The sequence below is a fragment of the Palaemon carinicauda genome, chromosome 14 (genome assembly GCF_036898095.1).
Source record: "Palaemon carinicauda isolate YSFRI2023 chromosome 14, ASM3689809v2, whole genome shotgun sequence".
Lineage (NCBI taxonomy): Eukaryota > Metazoa > Arthropoda > Malacostraca > Decapoda > Palaemonidae > Palaemon > Palaemon carinicauda.
This window is the reverse complement of record NC_090738.1, coordinates 113,713,487-113,726,195: the sequence shown is the minus strand read 5'-3', so window position 1 is coordinate 113,726,195 and position 12,709 is coordinate 113,713,487. Positions and strand designations below refer to the sequence as shown.

The 12,709-nt window shown below is 32.4% G+C and overlaps 1 protein-coding gene across 1 annotated transcript; it reads right to left on the bottom strand.

Annotated features, from left to right (window-relative positions):
* Positions 1-1,223: 1,223 nt before the first annotated feature.
* Positions 1,224-1,746, bottom strand: LOC137652930 (clumping factor A-like). The gene is made up of 2 exons (XM_068386324.1): positions 1,500-1,746; positions 1,224-1,279 (listed from the first exon to the last, which is right to left on the bottom strand). Exons 1-2 carry the CDS (start codon positions 1,744-1,746, stop codon positions 1,224-1,226), a joined length of 303 nt encoding a protein of 100 aa, XP_068242425.1.
* Between the last annotated feature and the right edge of the window lie 10,963 nt (positions 1,747-12,709).

The following is a 12,709-nucleotide window of genomic DNA, read 5'->3' as shown; positions in this document are numbered from 1 at the left end:
TTAAAAACCAAATTAACTGGGTAAAATGGGGCGTTGACATTCCTGGATTATAACCCAAATTAATTGGGTAAAAAGGGGCGTCAACATTCCTAATACCTGGATTAAAAACCAGATTAACTGGGTAAAAAGGGGCGTTAACATTCCTGGATTAAAATCCAAATTAATTGGGTAAAAACGTAGCATTGCCTTTCCTGGATTAAATGCCTAATTTAAGGGGTAAAATGGGCATTACCATTGCTGTACTGAAAGCCAAATTAACTGATTAAATAGGAGCGCTTACATTCCTGAATTAAAAGCCAAATTAACTGGACATCAATTAATAGGACAAATATTCTTAGATATGAAACGAAATTAACTGTCTGGAACAAGCGAAAATGGGACATGAAGATCCAAGAAACAGAACAGATATACAAAAAAAGTATTTACTCAAAAATGGTAAAACAGGAATAAATTCCACACAAGAAAAAAATATAGAAATAAAAATGAAAATCTTCAAATGCCATATACGAATACGAAACAGTTTTACTCTAGAAAAACATTAATTTCAGAAAAAAAAATCAAAACCTTATATAAAAAACTATACCATTCAACTCTTTCTTTGGTACATCACCCCAGAAATTAAAATTATTTCAGGAAGATCTAGCTACCGCTTTTTAAAGATATCTCGATGAAAGGCCTTAACGGGTAAATTCAAAACTTTCGTCGGGAGGAAAAATATCAGAGGGAAAAAATACAGGAGAAACTAGAGAGACAAGAAGATGAAAACTGGAGAAACTAAAGAGATGAGAAGATGAACAGAGTAGAAACAAAAAAGACGAGAAGATAAACAGCAGAGAAACTAACAAGACGAGATGAAAACCGGAGAAACTAGCGAGACGAGAAGATGAAAACCGGTGAAACTAGATAGACGAGAAGATGAAAACCGGACAAACTGGTAAGACGAGAAGATGAAAACCGGAGAAACTAGCAAGACGAGAAGATGAAAACCGGAGAAACTAGAGATGAGAAGATGAAAACCGACGAAACTAGATAAACGAGAAGATGAAAACCGGACAAACTAACAACACGAGATGATGAAAACCGGAGAAATTAGAGACGAGAAGTTGAAAACCGGAGAAACTAGATAGACGAGATGAAAATCAAAGAAACTAAAGAGACGAAAAGATGCAGAATCATCATCGGCCTAGAGCGGAATAACGACGAACCTGTGAATCAAGAGTCCTTCATAAATCTGAAGTTCTTAGATCAATATCTTCAGTTGGTGAATATCGGGCGCTTTCTATTGTATGCAATGATGAAATTATCAGTATTAAGATAATTATCACTATTAATATTATTATCACTATTATCATTATCACTAATAATATCATTATCACTATCAATATCATTATGACTATCAATATCATTATCACTATTGATATGATTATCACTATTAATATCATTATCACTATCAATATTATCATAACTATTAATATCATTATCACTATCAATATCATTACCACTATCAATATCATTATCACTATCAATATTATTATCACTATTAATATCATTATCACTATAAATATCATAATCACTATTAATATCATTATCAATATTAATATCATTATCAATATTAATATCATTATCACGATTAATATCATTATCACTATTAATATCATTACCACTATCAATATCATTACCACTATCAATATCATTATCACTATTAATATTATTATCACTGTCAACATCATTATCACTTAATATCATTATCACTATAAATATCATAATCACTATCAATATCATTATCAATATTAATATCATTATGAATATTAATATCATTATGACTATTAATATCATTATCACTATCAATATCAATATCACTATTAATATCATTATCACTATCAATATCATTACCACTATCAATATCATTATCACTATTAATATTATTATCACTGTCAACATTATTATCACTTAATATCATTATCACTATAAATATCATAATCACTATCAATATCATTATCAATATTAATATCATTATCACGATTAATATCATTATCACTATCAATATCATTATCACTATCAATATCATTATCACTATTAATGTCATTATCACTATCGTTATTTTCGAAAAGAGTCTGTGAAGCTTTGCATGATTTTACTGCGCACTCAAAATATAATTAAGTTATATTAAAAAAAAAAAAAAAAAAAAAAAAAAAAAAAAAAAAAAAAAAAAATCTTGACAGCTTTAAATACGCATGTAAACAAAATTTACATGCATTCTATTTGGATTACAGCTACGCAGTTATCAATGCAAATTATTCATTAACTTTAAACACTAACCAATTCAAATCCCTTATATGTACAAAACTATTTATACATGATAAAATAGTTTTTTTTTTTTTCGAGAAAAGTGCAATAGCGTAATGCAACTAACCACGAGTAAAAACGTTTAAGATTATAACGTTTCGTCTTGGAATTATCAAGTTGACCTGTGATAATGATTAACTTCACTATTAAAAATTTGCCGTATAAAACGGTAAAAATCCTGGGATAAATGTTGCCAGGCATTTACCGTTTTAAAAACGGATATGTTGACGTAATGGAGTGATATTAAGGTCACCAAACCGTGAAAAGATAAAGATATGAAAAAGTATTACATTTGCCTTACTAATGAGAAACCGAATAAATGTTATTCTAATTAATAAAAAAAAACATTACCACCAAATAAAATAAAGTACCAAAAACAATAACAAATAATTTTACATATAAAAAGAGAATAATATAAAGAGAAAATAATCTCTACAGTGAAAGACAAAACACCAAAAATTACGAGAAAGAATAAATTGTCGGAAATTTCCTTTTAATTTGAAAAAAAAAAATAGATTTGGCCTCAAATTAAATGACATTAAAAGAAAATTTTCCAATCGGTAATCCCCAAAATTCCCAAAAGAAAGAAAGACAAAACAACTTGACAAAAATTACTCCAACCTCATAAATACGAAAGGGAAAAAGACCTTCACATTGGAACCCTTCCTCATCTGAAAAATAAGTTGACAAAAAATCCTTCTATATCATAAAAAAAAAACACCCATGACATCTTGACAAAATATATCTCTACCTCGTTAAAAAAGTAAGAAAATAACTTAATAAGAAAATTAACTAGATAAGAAATTGACCGTACCTCATCTAAAAAAGGTAAAAAAAAAAAAGAAAAAAAAATTGAAGCATCCGGATGCAACTCGGGCGAAAGTTGTCAGGGGAGACTCATAAAGATTTCCGTTTTCATTAATAGTTTTTTGGCGGCACAATGAAGGTCTCGCTACTTTCCGCTCGATATTGACTCGATATTAGCTCTCACAAATTGCTGGACTTTTACTTGGTACAGGTTTTATTAGCGAAAAGAAATACGTTGTTGTGGCCTGATTGGTAACGACTCTGTCTGGTATTTGCCAGACGGGGGTTCGAGTCCGGCTCAGACTCGTTAGTGCCTTTAATGTCAGCAACCTTACCATCCTTGTTAGGTAAGGTAGGGGGGTTTGGGGGAGTTTATAGGTCTCTCTGCTGAGTCATCAGCAGTCATTGCCTGGCTCTCTTTGGTCCTAGCTTGGATGGAGAGGGGGCTTGAGTCAGTCTCTAGGGCATTGTCCTGCTTGTAGGGCATTGTCACTGTCCCTTGCCTCTGATATTCATGAGCGGCCTTTAAACCTTTAATGGATACGGATAAAAACAACTATCAACGTAAAGAACTATGCAAAACTAGTTTATCGGAGCCATAAAAAATTACGTCTAAATATTTAGACAGATATGTACACGCACACGCACACACATAGATTCAACCCCTTTCCTAACTACAACCAGCTGGTTCGGTAATTTGTGGGAGAGAGTGGCTTCCAAGTGTACATCTCAAGGTATACCCTATATCCAGGGTATGAGTACTACCTCTCCCATGAGTGTGACAGGTAAAATAAATAAATAAATATATATATATATATATATATATATATATATATATATATATATATATATATATATATATATAAAATGGCAGGACATGATTATAAATGAAACCATAAGAGATTACTCGAGTGCCATATGTGGATGAGATCATGGTGAGGGGCAGATGGCGATGGTTTGGTCATGTTCTTCGCACTCCTTAGGAGACACTGGTTCACCAATCTTTCAACCGGGCTCCACAAGGCACTAGAAGACTTGCAGGACCCAGACCTACATGGCTGAGGACTATGAAGCGTGAAGTAGGAGAGGACGATTGGAGAAGTATTGATTTAAAAGCTCAAGATAGAGATGACGGGCGAAATCTAACTGAGGCCCTTTGCGTCAATAGGCGCAGGAGGAGATGATGATGATGATGATGAAGATGATGGTGTATATATATATATATATATATATATATATATATATATATATATATATATATATATATATATAGTTAGTCAGACATTTGCTGTAGATGTTGGGACTCCCTTAATGGTCCAGAAGGAAATGTTTGGTTGAATCTAGTTATCAAAACGTAATTCAACAAGAAAGCCGATGCACATTTCCAGGCTCACAGGGATTTGTTCTAAAGAGAGAACTGAGAATTCGAGATGTGTTGATTTAATTAAAGGAGCTGGACAGCTGCAGAGGAACGAATGAAGGGAACACATGAAAACAACAAAACGCAAACCAATGTAACTGCGTGACTCCAGAGGGACCTGTCTGTTTAAGTTTTGGGATGACGGTGCTAGACACATGCCCTGGTCTACAAATGCGCGAGGGAACTTTGAGGCCCAAAGGAGTCAGACATTAATTGGTGGTCAGCCATTCAAGAACTGGTCAGATACAACATTACTTCAACTAAGAAATCGGAAAGTTAAGCGTCTAATGATTAAATGAAAATGTAAAGAAAAATAGTCATACAGGAGAACTAAAGCAAAATGTAAGAAAATTTCAAAAACAAAACACAGCCTATAAAAAGATACATATATATACCGGTATATATATATATATATATATATATATATATATATATATATATATATATATATATATATATATATATATATATATATATATATATATTTATTTATATATATATATATATATATAATACGCGTTCCATTTCTTGTTGGGTATTCCAAATAGTATAGAAAATGGCCATCTTCACAGGTCGATTACATAGGAAATCATCTTTATGAAATCGAGAATTTAAAAGATATACAGTGATTGGTAGACAATATCCAACTTTAACTCTATCGTGTCTAAACAGAGCAGCAACTAAAGACACCAAAGGGATTCCGGGCGAAATAAGCCCCACCCACCGATGACGTCACAACCAATCATGTTGTCTCTTGCGTTAACAGATTGAAGTTTGTATGGGGATGAATTGTGACCACTGCTAACGTGGAAGACAACGTGATTGGCTATGACGTCATCAGGGGGTGGGGCTTATTTCACCCGGAATCTTTGTGGCAACTATAGATAACCTGATTGTTCATTTAATACTGTCTTTCCGATAAAAAGTTCCATGTTTCAAAGAAGCATGAGACACTTAGAAGAAAAACAAAAGAGTAACTGACTAATACTACTGCTACTATTACTTGTACTATTACAATGCATGTCAAATCAGCTCTTGTTAATACTATTGTTACTATTACTTCTACTACTATAACATATGTCATTTTAGACATAGTAATACTATGTTACTATTACTTCTACTACTACATAATTGCAGCCGTTTCTAGTCCACAAAGGCTTCAAACATATCCTTATACATAACTGTAGTTTGGCCAATTTTCAGCAGCACGCTGGTCAATGCGAATTGGTGATGGTGGGATATTTTTGTCGGATCACATCAGCAAACCAACCTAGTATGGGTGGCCCTGACTAGTACAGCTCTGCTGATCAGGGCTATACGCAAACACTTTCACAACGTTAATCCCCACTAAAATATCAGTCAAATGAGTTTTTGAACTCATTCCGGTTCCAGATCGTAGTGTCAACACTGCCTTGCAAAAAATCCGTGTTAATGAAACTTGCAACAAACTTACGCGAACAACGGTAGGACATATTGAGGAAAAATTGTCAACAGAGTAGGAATTTCCCGTTATGCTACTATACCTATTTTTTACCACAACTAGCACTACACTGCTAAAAACCGTAATTTTATTCGGAAATTCTCCGTAAAAAATAGGCTTTTCTCACTCACATTTCAGTAAAATACAGGCGACCGTAATTTTACCATACTTTATTATATTTTACGGGTTGGTGACCGTAATATTACTCCTTTACGTCAATATATCCGTTTTTAAAAGGGTAAAAATCCTGAAATAAATGTTGCCAGTCATTTATCGTATTTTTTTTATGCAAATTTTTAACAGTGTACCGGTAGGAATGACTATTTATACCAAACCATAGTTTAAGAATATCATTACTTATTACTAAGCAATATCAATATGACCACTATACACCTTTTCGCAAATGAAATGGTACAGTCTTGTCATACATAGAAACAAACGTCATAACTCGCCACACAAAGGTCATATCATCGAAACAATGCTCACATCAGAGACAGATTTCATAACTGTTGAAACATTTTTACTAAACTTTAAGTCAGTTGGTTAAAACTTTTGTACATCTGAATTTATTCATAATAAACTGAACAATAACCAAAATCTCCAGACAATCTGTAATACGCTAAGACACTTGCGCTTAACTGAAGTCATTATGCAAAAGAGTAAAACAAACTTTCAGTATTGGTAAACATATAAGCAAAACTTTAAACAAAAGTTTCTATTTCCCGTGGAGTCAAGATTATAATAAGTTCTTCTCCAAATGCATTATAAACAGGAGATTATCTCTAGTGATTGATTTTTGCGATAATCTATAATTGTACATTGATATTTGTAGGTACCTCAGACAAATGGACATTTGTATATGTACCTATACCTGAGCCAAATCTTGACTTCTTGAGGTCCCAGGTAAAATGTCCTCTTGTACGTTCATTCACCACGTGTGAGATGAGAAAGTGTAAACTATGATAATTGGTGTAAAAAGGGTAGTTCAAGAATCAATTATACTTTGAAAAGAAGGTACAAGATGGGATTTAGCAAGAATAATGATGAAAAAAGGAAAGAAAATGCCTTGTTTTTCATTATTAAACATTGACTTAGAAATATGCAATTGTTTCACTGTTGTAATATTTTTTTTTTTTCACCTTCAAGGTATACTTGGTCAACAGTAACGCACACTGTTTAAGGTTTTTTAAGATTGTTTTCCCGTAGTGCTGATGGTCGATTTATTTTGGAAATGTTTCACATTTTACAAATTGTCTTGTTTCTAATACAACAATGTTTCATTAAATAGAAAACTGTTACTGAGTTATGAACATTGTCTTAACTGTTATGAATAGTGGCTTAGAGTTTTAGCGATTGACTAAATAAACTAGCATTTGTTGAAAATGAAACGGTAAAAGATGTATATTCGAAAGTATGAAAATATTAAGGCTTTCAAAAGGAAACTGACGACTTTCTTGTACTCAAAATGCATCGATAGTATGGATTTAACAATATTATTATCATTATTACTTGCCATGCAACAACCCTAGTTAGAAAAGCAGGATGCTATAAGCCCAGGGGCTCCAACAGGGAAAATAGCCCAGTGAAGGAAGGAAACTAGGAAAAATAAAATATTTCAAGAACAGTAACGACATTAAAATAAATATTTCCTATATAAGCTATAAAAACTTTAACAAAACACGAGGAAGAGAAATTAGATAGAATAGTGTGCCCGAGTGTACCCTTCAGCAAGAGAAATCTAACCCAAGACAGTGGAAGACCATGGTACAGAGGCCATGGCACTACCCAATGGTTTGATTTTGGTGTGTCCTTCTCCTAGAAGAGCTGCTTACCATAGCTAAAGAGTCTCTTCTACCCTTACCAAGAGGAAAATCGGTGAGAAATGTTAAATGCTTTCGAAAAAACTGTATGTAATGACTGTGGAGGCCCTGTAGAAAGTAGTTCCCCTGCTGTATAGGCCCAGAAAAAACCGGCTTTAAAGTACGTAAAGTAAGTTATATCAAAAGGAGAAAGACAAAATGTGAATAAAATGAAATTAAGGGAGAGAGATTTGCATCGCAAAAGAACTTTATAACAAAACCCCTTTCAGTTCACGTCATATTATTAATATTCATTACGAAAAACCTGATTTAGAATTCAGTTCCAGATAATTTTACTAATTTTTAGTAATTTTAATAATCTCAAAAATTTTAGTCATTCTAATCATTTTAACAACGACGAAGACGACGACGAAGACGATGATAATAATTTTTCCTAATCCTAATGATTTGAATAAGTTTCTCTTATAATCTATGAATGTTTATTGATATCTTAACAGCTAAAAGAGTGAGTTTTCGCTTTAAAACTTTATTTTTTGTATTGCAATTTGTTTTTCAAGGTATTATTTGTTGGCCTAAATGCTTTATTAGATTAGAAATTATATAATTTGACTGTATTAAATTTTATAGTCGTAGAAAAGATATTACATACCAATATAAGAGGATATTAAGGGTCTTTGTAACTGTTTTGTGAATTGAAAGGTTACAAAGGAACTTATGTACACGAAAAATTATAAGAACTCCAAAAATGATATCTGATTAATTTATATATATGTATATATATATATATATATATATATATATATATATACATATATATATATATATATAGTATATATATATAGTATATATATATATATATATATATATATATAGAGAGAGAGAGAGAGAGAGAGAGAGAGAGAGAGAGAGAGAGAGAGTATATATATATATATATATATATATATATATATATATAGAGAGAGAGAGAGAGAGAGAGAGAGAGAGAGTATATATATATATATATATATATATATAAATATATATATGCATATATGTATATATATACATATATAAATATACATACATACATCCATAGATACACACACACACACACACACACACATATATATATATATATATATATATATATATATATAAAATATATATATATATAACCAAGAAAACTTGTGGATCCGCATCTATCTCATGAGTTAAAAAAAATTGAAATTCAGCAGGACTTTATTTTTTTTTTTTTTTTTATTTTCAAATGACTGGTAAAAAAATAGTCGGCCAGACAAAAAATGAAGAATAAATAATTTTTATATAACACCGTTGGCGCATGAGAGAGAGAGAGAGAGAGAGAGAGAGAGAGAGAGAGAGAGAGAGAGAGAGAGAGAGAGAGAGAGAGAGAGAGTAACTTATCTATTAGAGAGAGATTTGAACGTTAGGAACCTATTTATGAGAGAGAGAGAGAGAGAGAGAGAGAGAGAGAGAGAGAGAGAGAGAGAGAGAGAGATTTGAACGATAGGAACTTATTTATTAGAGAGATTTTAACGATTGGAACCTATTTATTACAGAGAGAGAGAGAGAGAGAGAGAGAGAGAGAGAGAGAGAGAGAGAGAGAGAGAGAGAGAGAGAGAGAGAGAGAGAGAGAGAGAGAGTTATCTGAACGATAGGAACTAATTCATTAGAGAGATTTTAACGAAAGGAACCTATTTATGAGAGAGAGAGAGAGAGAGAGAGAGAGAGAGAGAGAGAGAGAGAGAGAGACGTAATGCACCATGAACTAATCTGACAGCTTTTCGATTTCTATTGTCTATCGAAATTGACTGACAAGAGAATTCCCCTGGAATTTTCAGAAAAAAAAAAAAACGAAATTTTTCAAAAAATATGAAACGATAAAAAATTCTTATTTCATCCCCTTGAATATTCAGTAAAATGGTTGTAATTTTTAAAAAACGGTCCGAAAACTCCGGAATACCAAAATCTGTAAAAAAAAAAAAAAAAAAAAAAAAATATATATATATATATATATATATATTATTTCCTTGACATTCCATACCGGTAAAGTTTTCCTTTTTCATGCACATAACAACATCATTCCAGAGCCAAGTTACTTTAAAAGTAAATCCTTATGAGAGAGAGAGAGAGAGAGAGAGAGAGAGAGAGAGAGAGAGGAGAGAGAGAGAGAGAGAGAGAGAGAGAGTTTTGAACGATAGGAACTTATTCATCTATTTATGAGAGAGAGAGAGAGAGAGAGAGAGAGAGAGAGAGAGAGAGAGAGAGAGAGAGAGAGACGTAATGCACCATGAACTAATTCGACAGCTTTTCGATTTCTATTGTCTATCGAAATTGACTGACAAGAGGAAAATAAAAATCTTATTTCATCCCTTTGAATTTTCAGAAAAAAAACGAAATTTTTCAAAAACTATGAAACGTCAAAAAAAAAAAAAAAAAAAAAAAAATTCTTATTTCATCCCCTTGAATATTCAGTAAAATAGTGTAATTTTCAAAAAGCGGTCCGAAACTTCGGAATAACGAAAGAAGCTTAAAAAAAAAAAAAAAAAAAAAAAAAAAAAAAAAAAAAAAAAAAAAAAAAAAAAAAAAAAAAAAAATCCTTGATATTCCATACCGGTAAAGTTTTCCGTTTTCATGCACATTAACAACATCATTCCAGAGCAAAATTACTTTAGAACTAAATCCTTATGAGAATAATTACCACATACCTGAATCCCTTTCCGCAATGAACCTTATCCGTTTATTCAGAATAATAGTTTTAGTGTGAATTTTAAAAACATTAAATTACGAAAGCTGGAAATGTTTTGCTTAATAACACGAGTGGGCGAATTCTCCTCCCGACTTTCTCACTATGGTCACGCAAGAGGAGAGAACTCAAATGGAATACTAATGGAGAGAGAGAGAGAGAGAGAGAGAGGAGAGAGAGAGAGAGAGAGAGAGAGAGAGAGAGAGAGAGAGAGAGAGAGAGAGAGAGAGAGAGTTATTTGAACAATAGGAACTTGTTTATTAGATAGAGATTTTAACGATATAAGAACTTATTCATTTATCTATTAGAGAGAGAGAGAGAGAGAGAGAGAGAGAGAGAGAGAGAGAGGAGAGAGAGAGAGAGAGAGAGAGAGAGAGAGTTTTGAATGATAGGAACTTATTTATTAGAGAGATTTTAACGACAGGAACTTATTCATTTATTTATTAGAGAGAGAGAGAGAGAGAGAGAGAGGAGAGAGAGAGAGAGAGAGAGAGAGAGAGAGAGAGGAGAGAGAGAGAGAGAGAGTTATTTGAACGATAGGAACTTATTTATTAGATAGAGATTTTAACGATATAAGAACTTATTCATTTATATATTAGAGAGAGAGGAGAGAGAGAGAGAGAGAGAGAGAGAGAGAGAGAGAGAGAGAGAGAGAGAGAGAGAGAGAGAGTTTTGAATGATAGGAACTTATTTATTAGAGAGATTTTAACGACAGGAACTTATTCATTTATTTATTAGAGAGAGAGAGAGAGAGAGAGAGAGGAGAGAGAGAGAGAGAGAGAGAGAGAGAGAGAGAAGCTCTATTTGACGATACCTTCATTAGGTAACTATATTTTCCAGAAATATCTATCGCATATGTATAACAATTCGAGATATTGCTAATAGATTAATATATAGAGATATGGAAAACAGGCTTATATTAACGTATAGGATTACAATTGCTTTTTATTGGTATCGCCTAGACTTGAAAGAGTGGTGGCCAAGAGCTTAATAATAATAATAATAATAATAATAATAATAATAATAATAATAATAATAATAATAATATCTTTATGAGCTAAGGATGGGATGTTGGGAGGAGGTAGGGCATGACCCAAGGTCTTCATGTTTATTCCTCAATATCCAACGCCTGGTTAACCTGGTTCTACCGTGGGTTGAAAATGGACCCTGATCGCTAATCGAACATTATGTTCAGAATTTCTATAGGACTTTGTCCAAGGTGCAATGATGTGATTCCTTCCTTCAAATGTCACCTTTGAACCATTTTGGTTAATCCTAATTGAATAAAATAATGTTACTCTGTGCTACTAAAAGGGTAATTAAACGATTTATTCTCTGATCAAGGAAATACAAGTGAATACGGGTTTACTATTCTTCTGGATAATAGATTGCCATTATTACTTTGAAGATTCCTAATGCCAGTGCCATCATTTCAAAATTTAAAGTACTTAGAGCCGGAAGTTTATGAGCTTCGAAGCCAATTCATTAACTGTATGTATGTATGTATGTATGTATGTATGTATGTATGTATTTATGTATGTATGTATATATATATATATATATATATATATATATATATATATATATATATATATTCACTTTCAGTGTGGGGATACTAACGTGGTGAAAAGGTTTGTGTATCGCCATGATCAACAAGGCAGTACTAGTCAGAATCAATTATACTAGGTTGGTCTGCTGTCAGCAATCAAACAAAAATCTCCCAACACCCACAAAACCGCAATTGCCAGCGTGGTGATGAAACGGCTAAACCCCAGACATGACTTAGGACATGTCTGAGGCCTTTGTCCTGCAGTGGACTAGAAACAGCTGCATTTGTTGTTATTGTTGTTATTCTATATATAAACATAAAATACATTTCCAACCCTTATTCTTTATAACAACTGTATTCAGATAATATAATAAAAAAACAATAGCTTTATAAAACCCTTCCAAAGCAAGAAAAGTCTGGAAGCACTTTACATCCTATGCAAAAGGCTAACCTGACTCACGGTGAATCTGAGGGTTTTCATAAGCGACACCACACTCCAGGGAAATCAGAGTTGGGGTCTTCTTCCAAAATCGTCTTAACAAGA

Bases quoted from the DNA above. Each gene is read 5' to 3' on its own strand.
- LOC137652930 (XM_068386324.1), bottom strand. From the start codon at position 1,746: ATGATATTAAGTGATAATGATGTTGACAGTGATAATAATATTAATAGT. The intron at 1,280-1,499 runs GTAATGATATTG...TGCATACAATAG, and splicing joins TGATAATGATATTGATAGTG to AAAGCGCCCGATATTCACCA.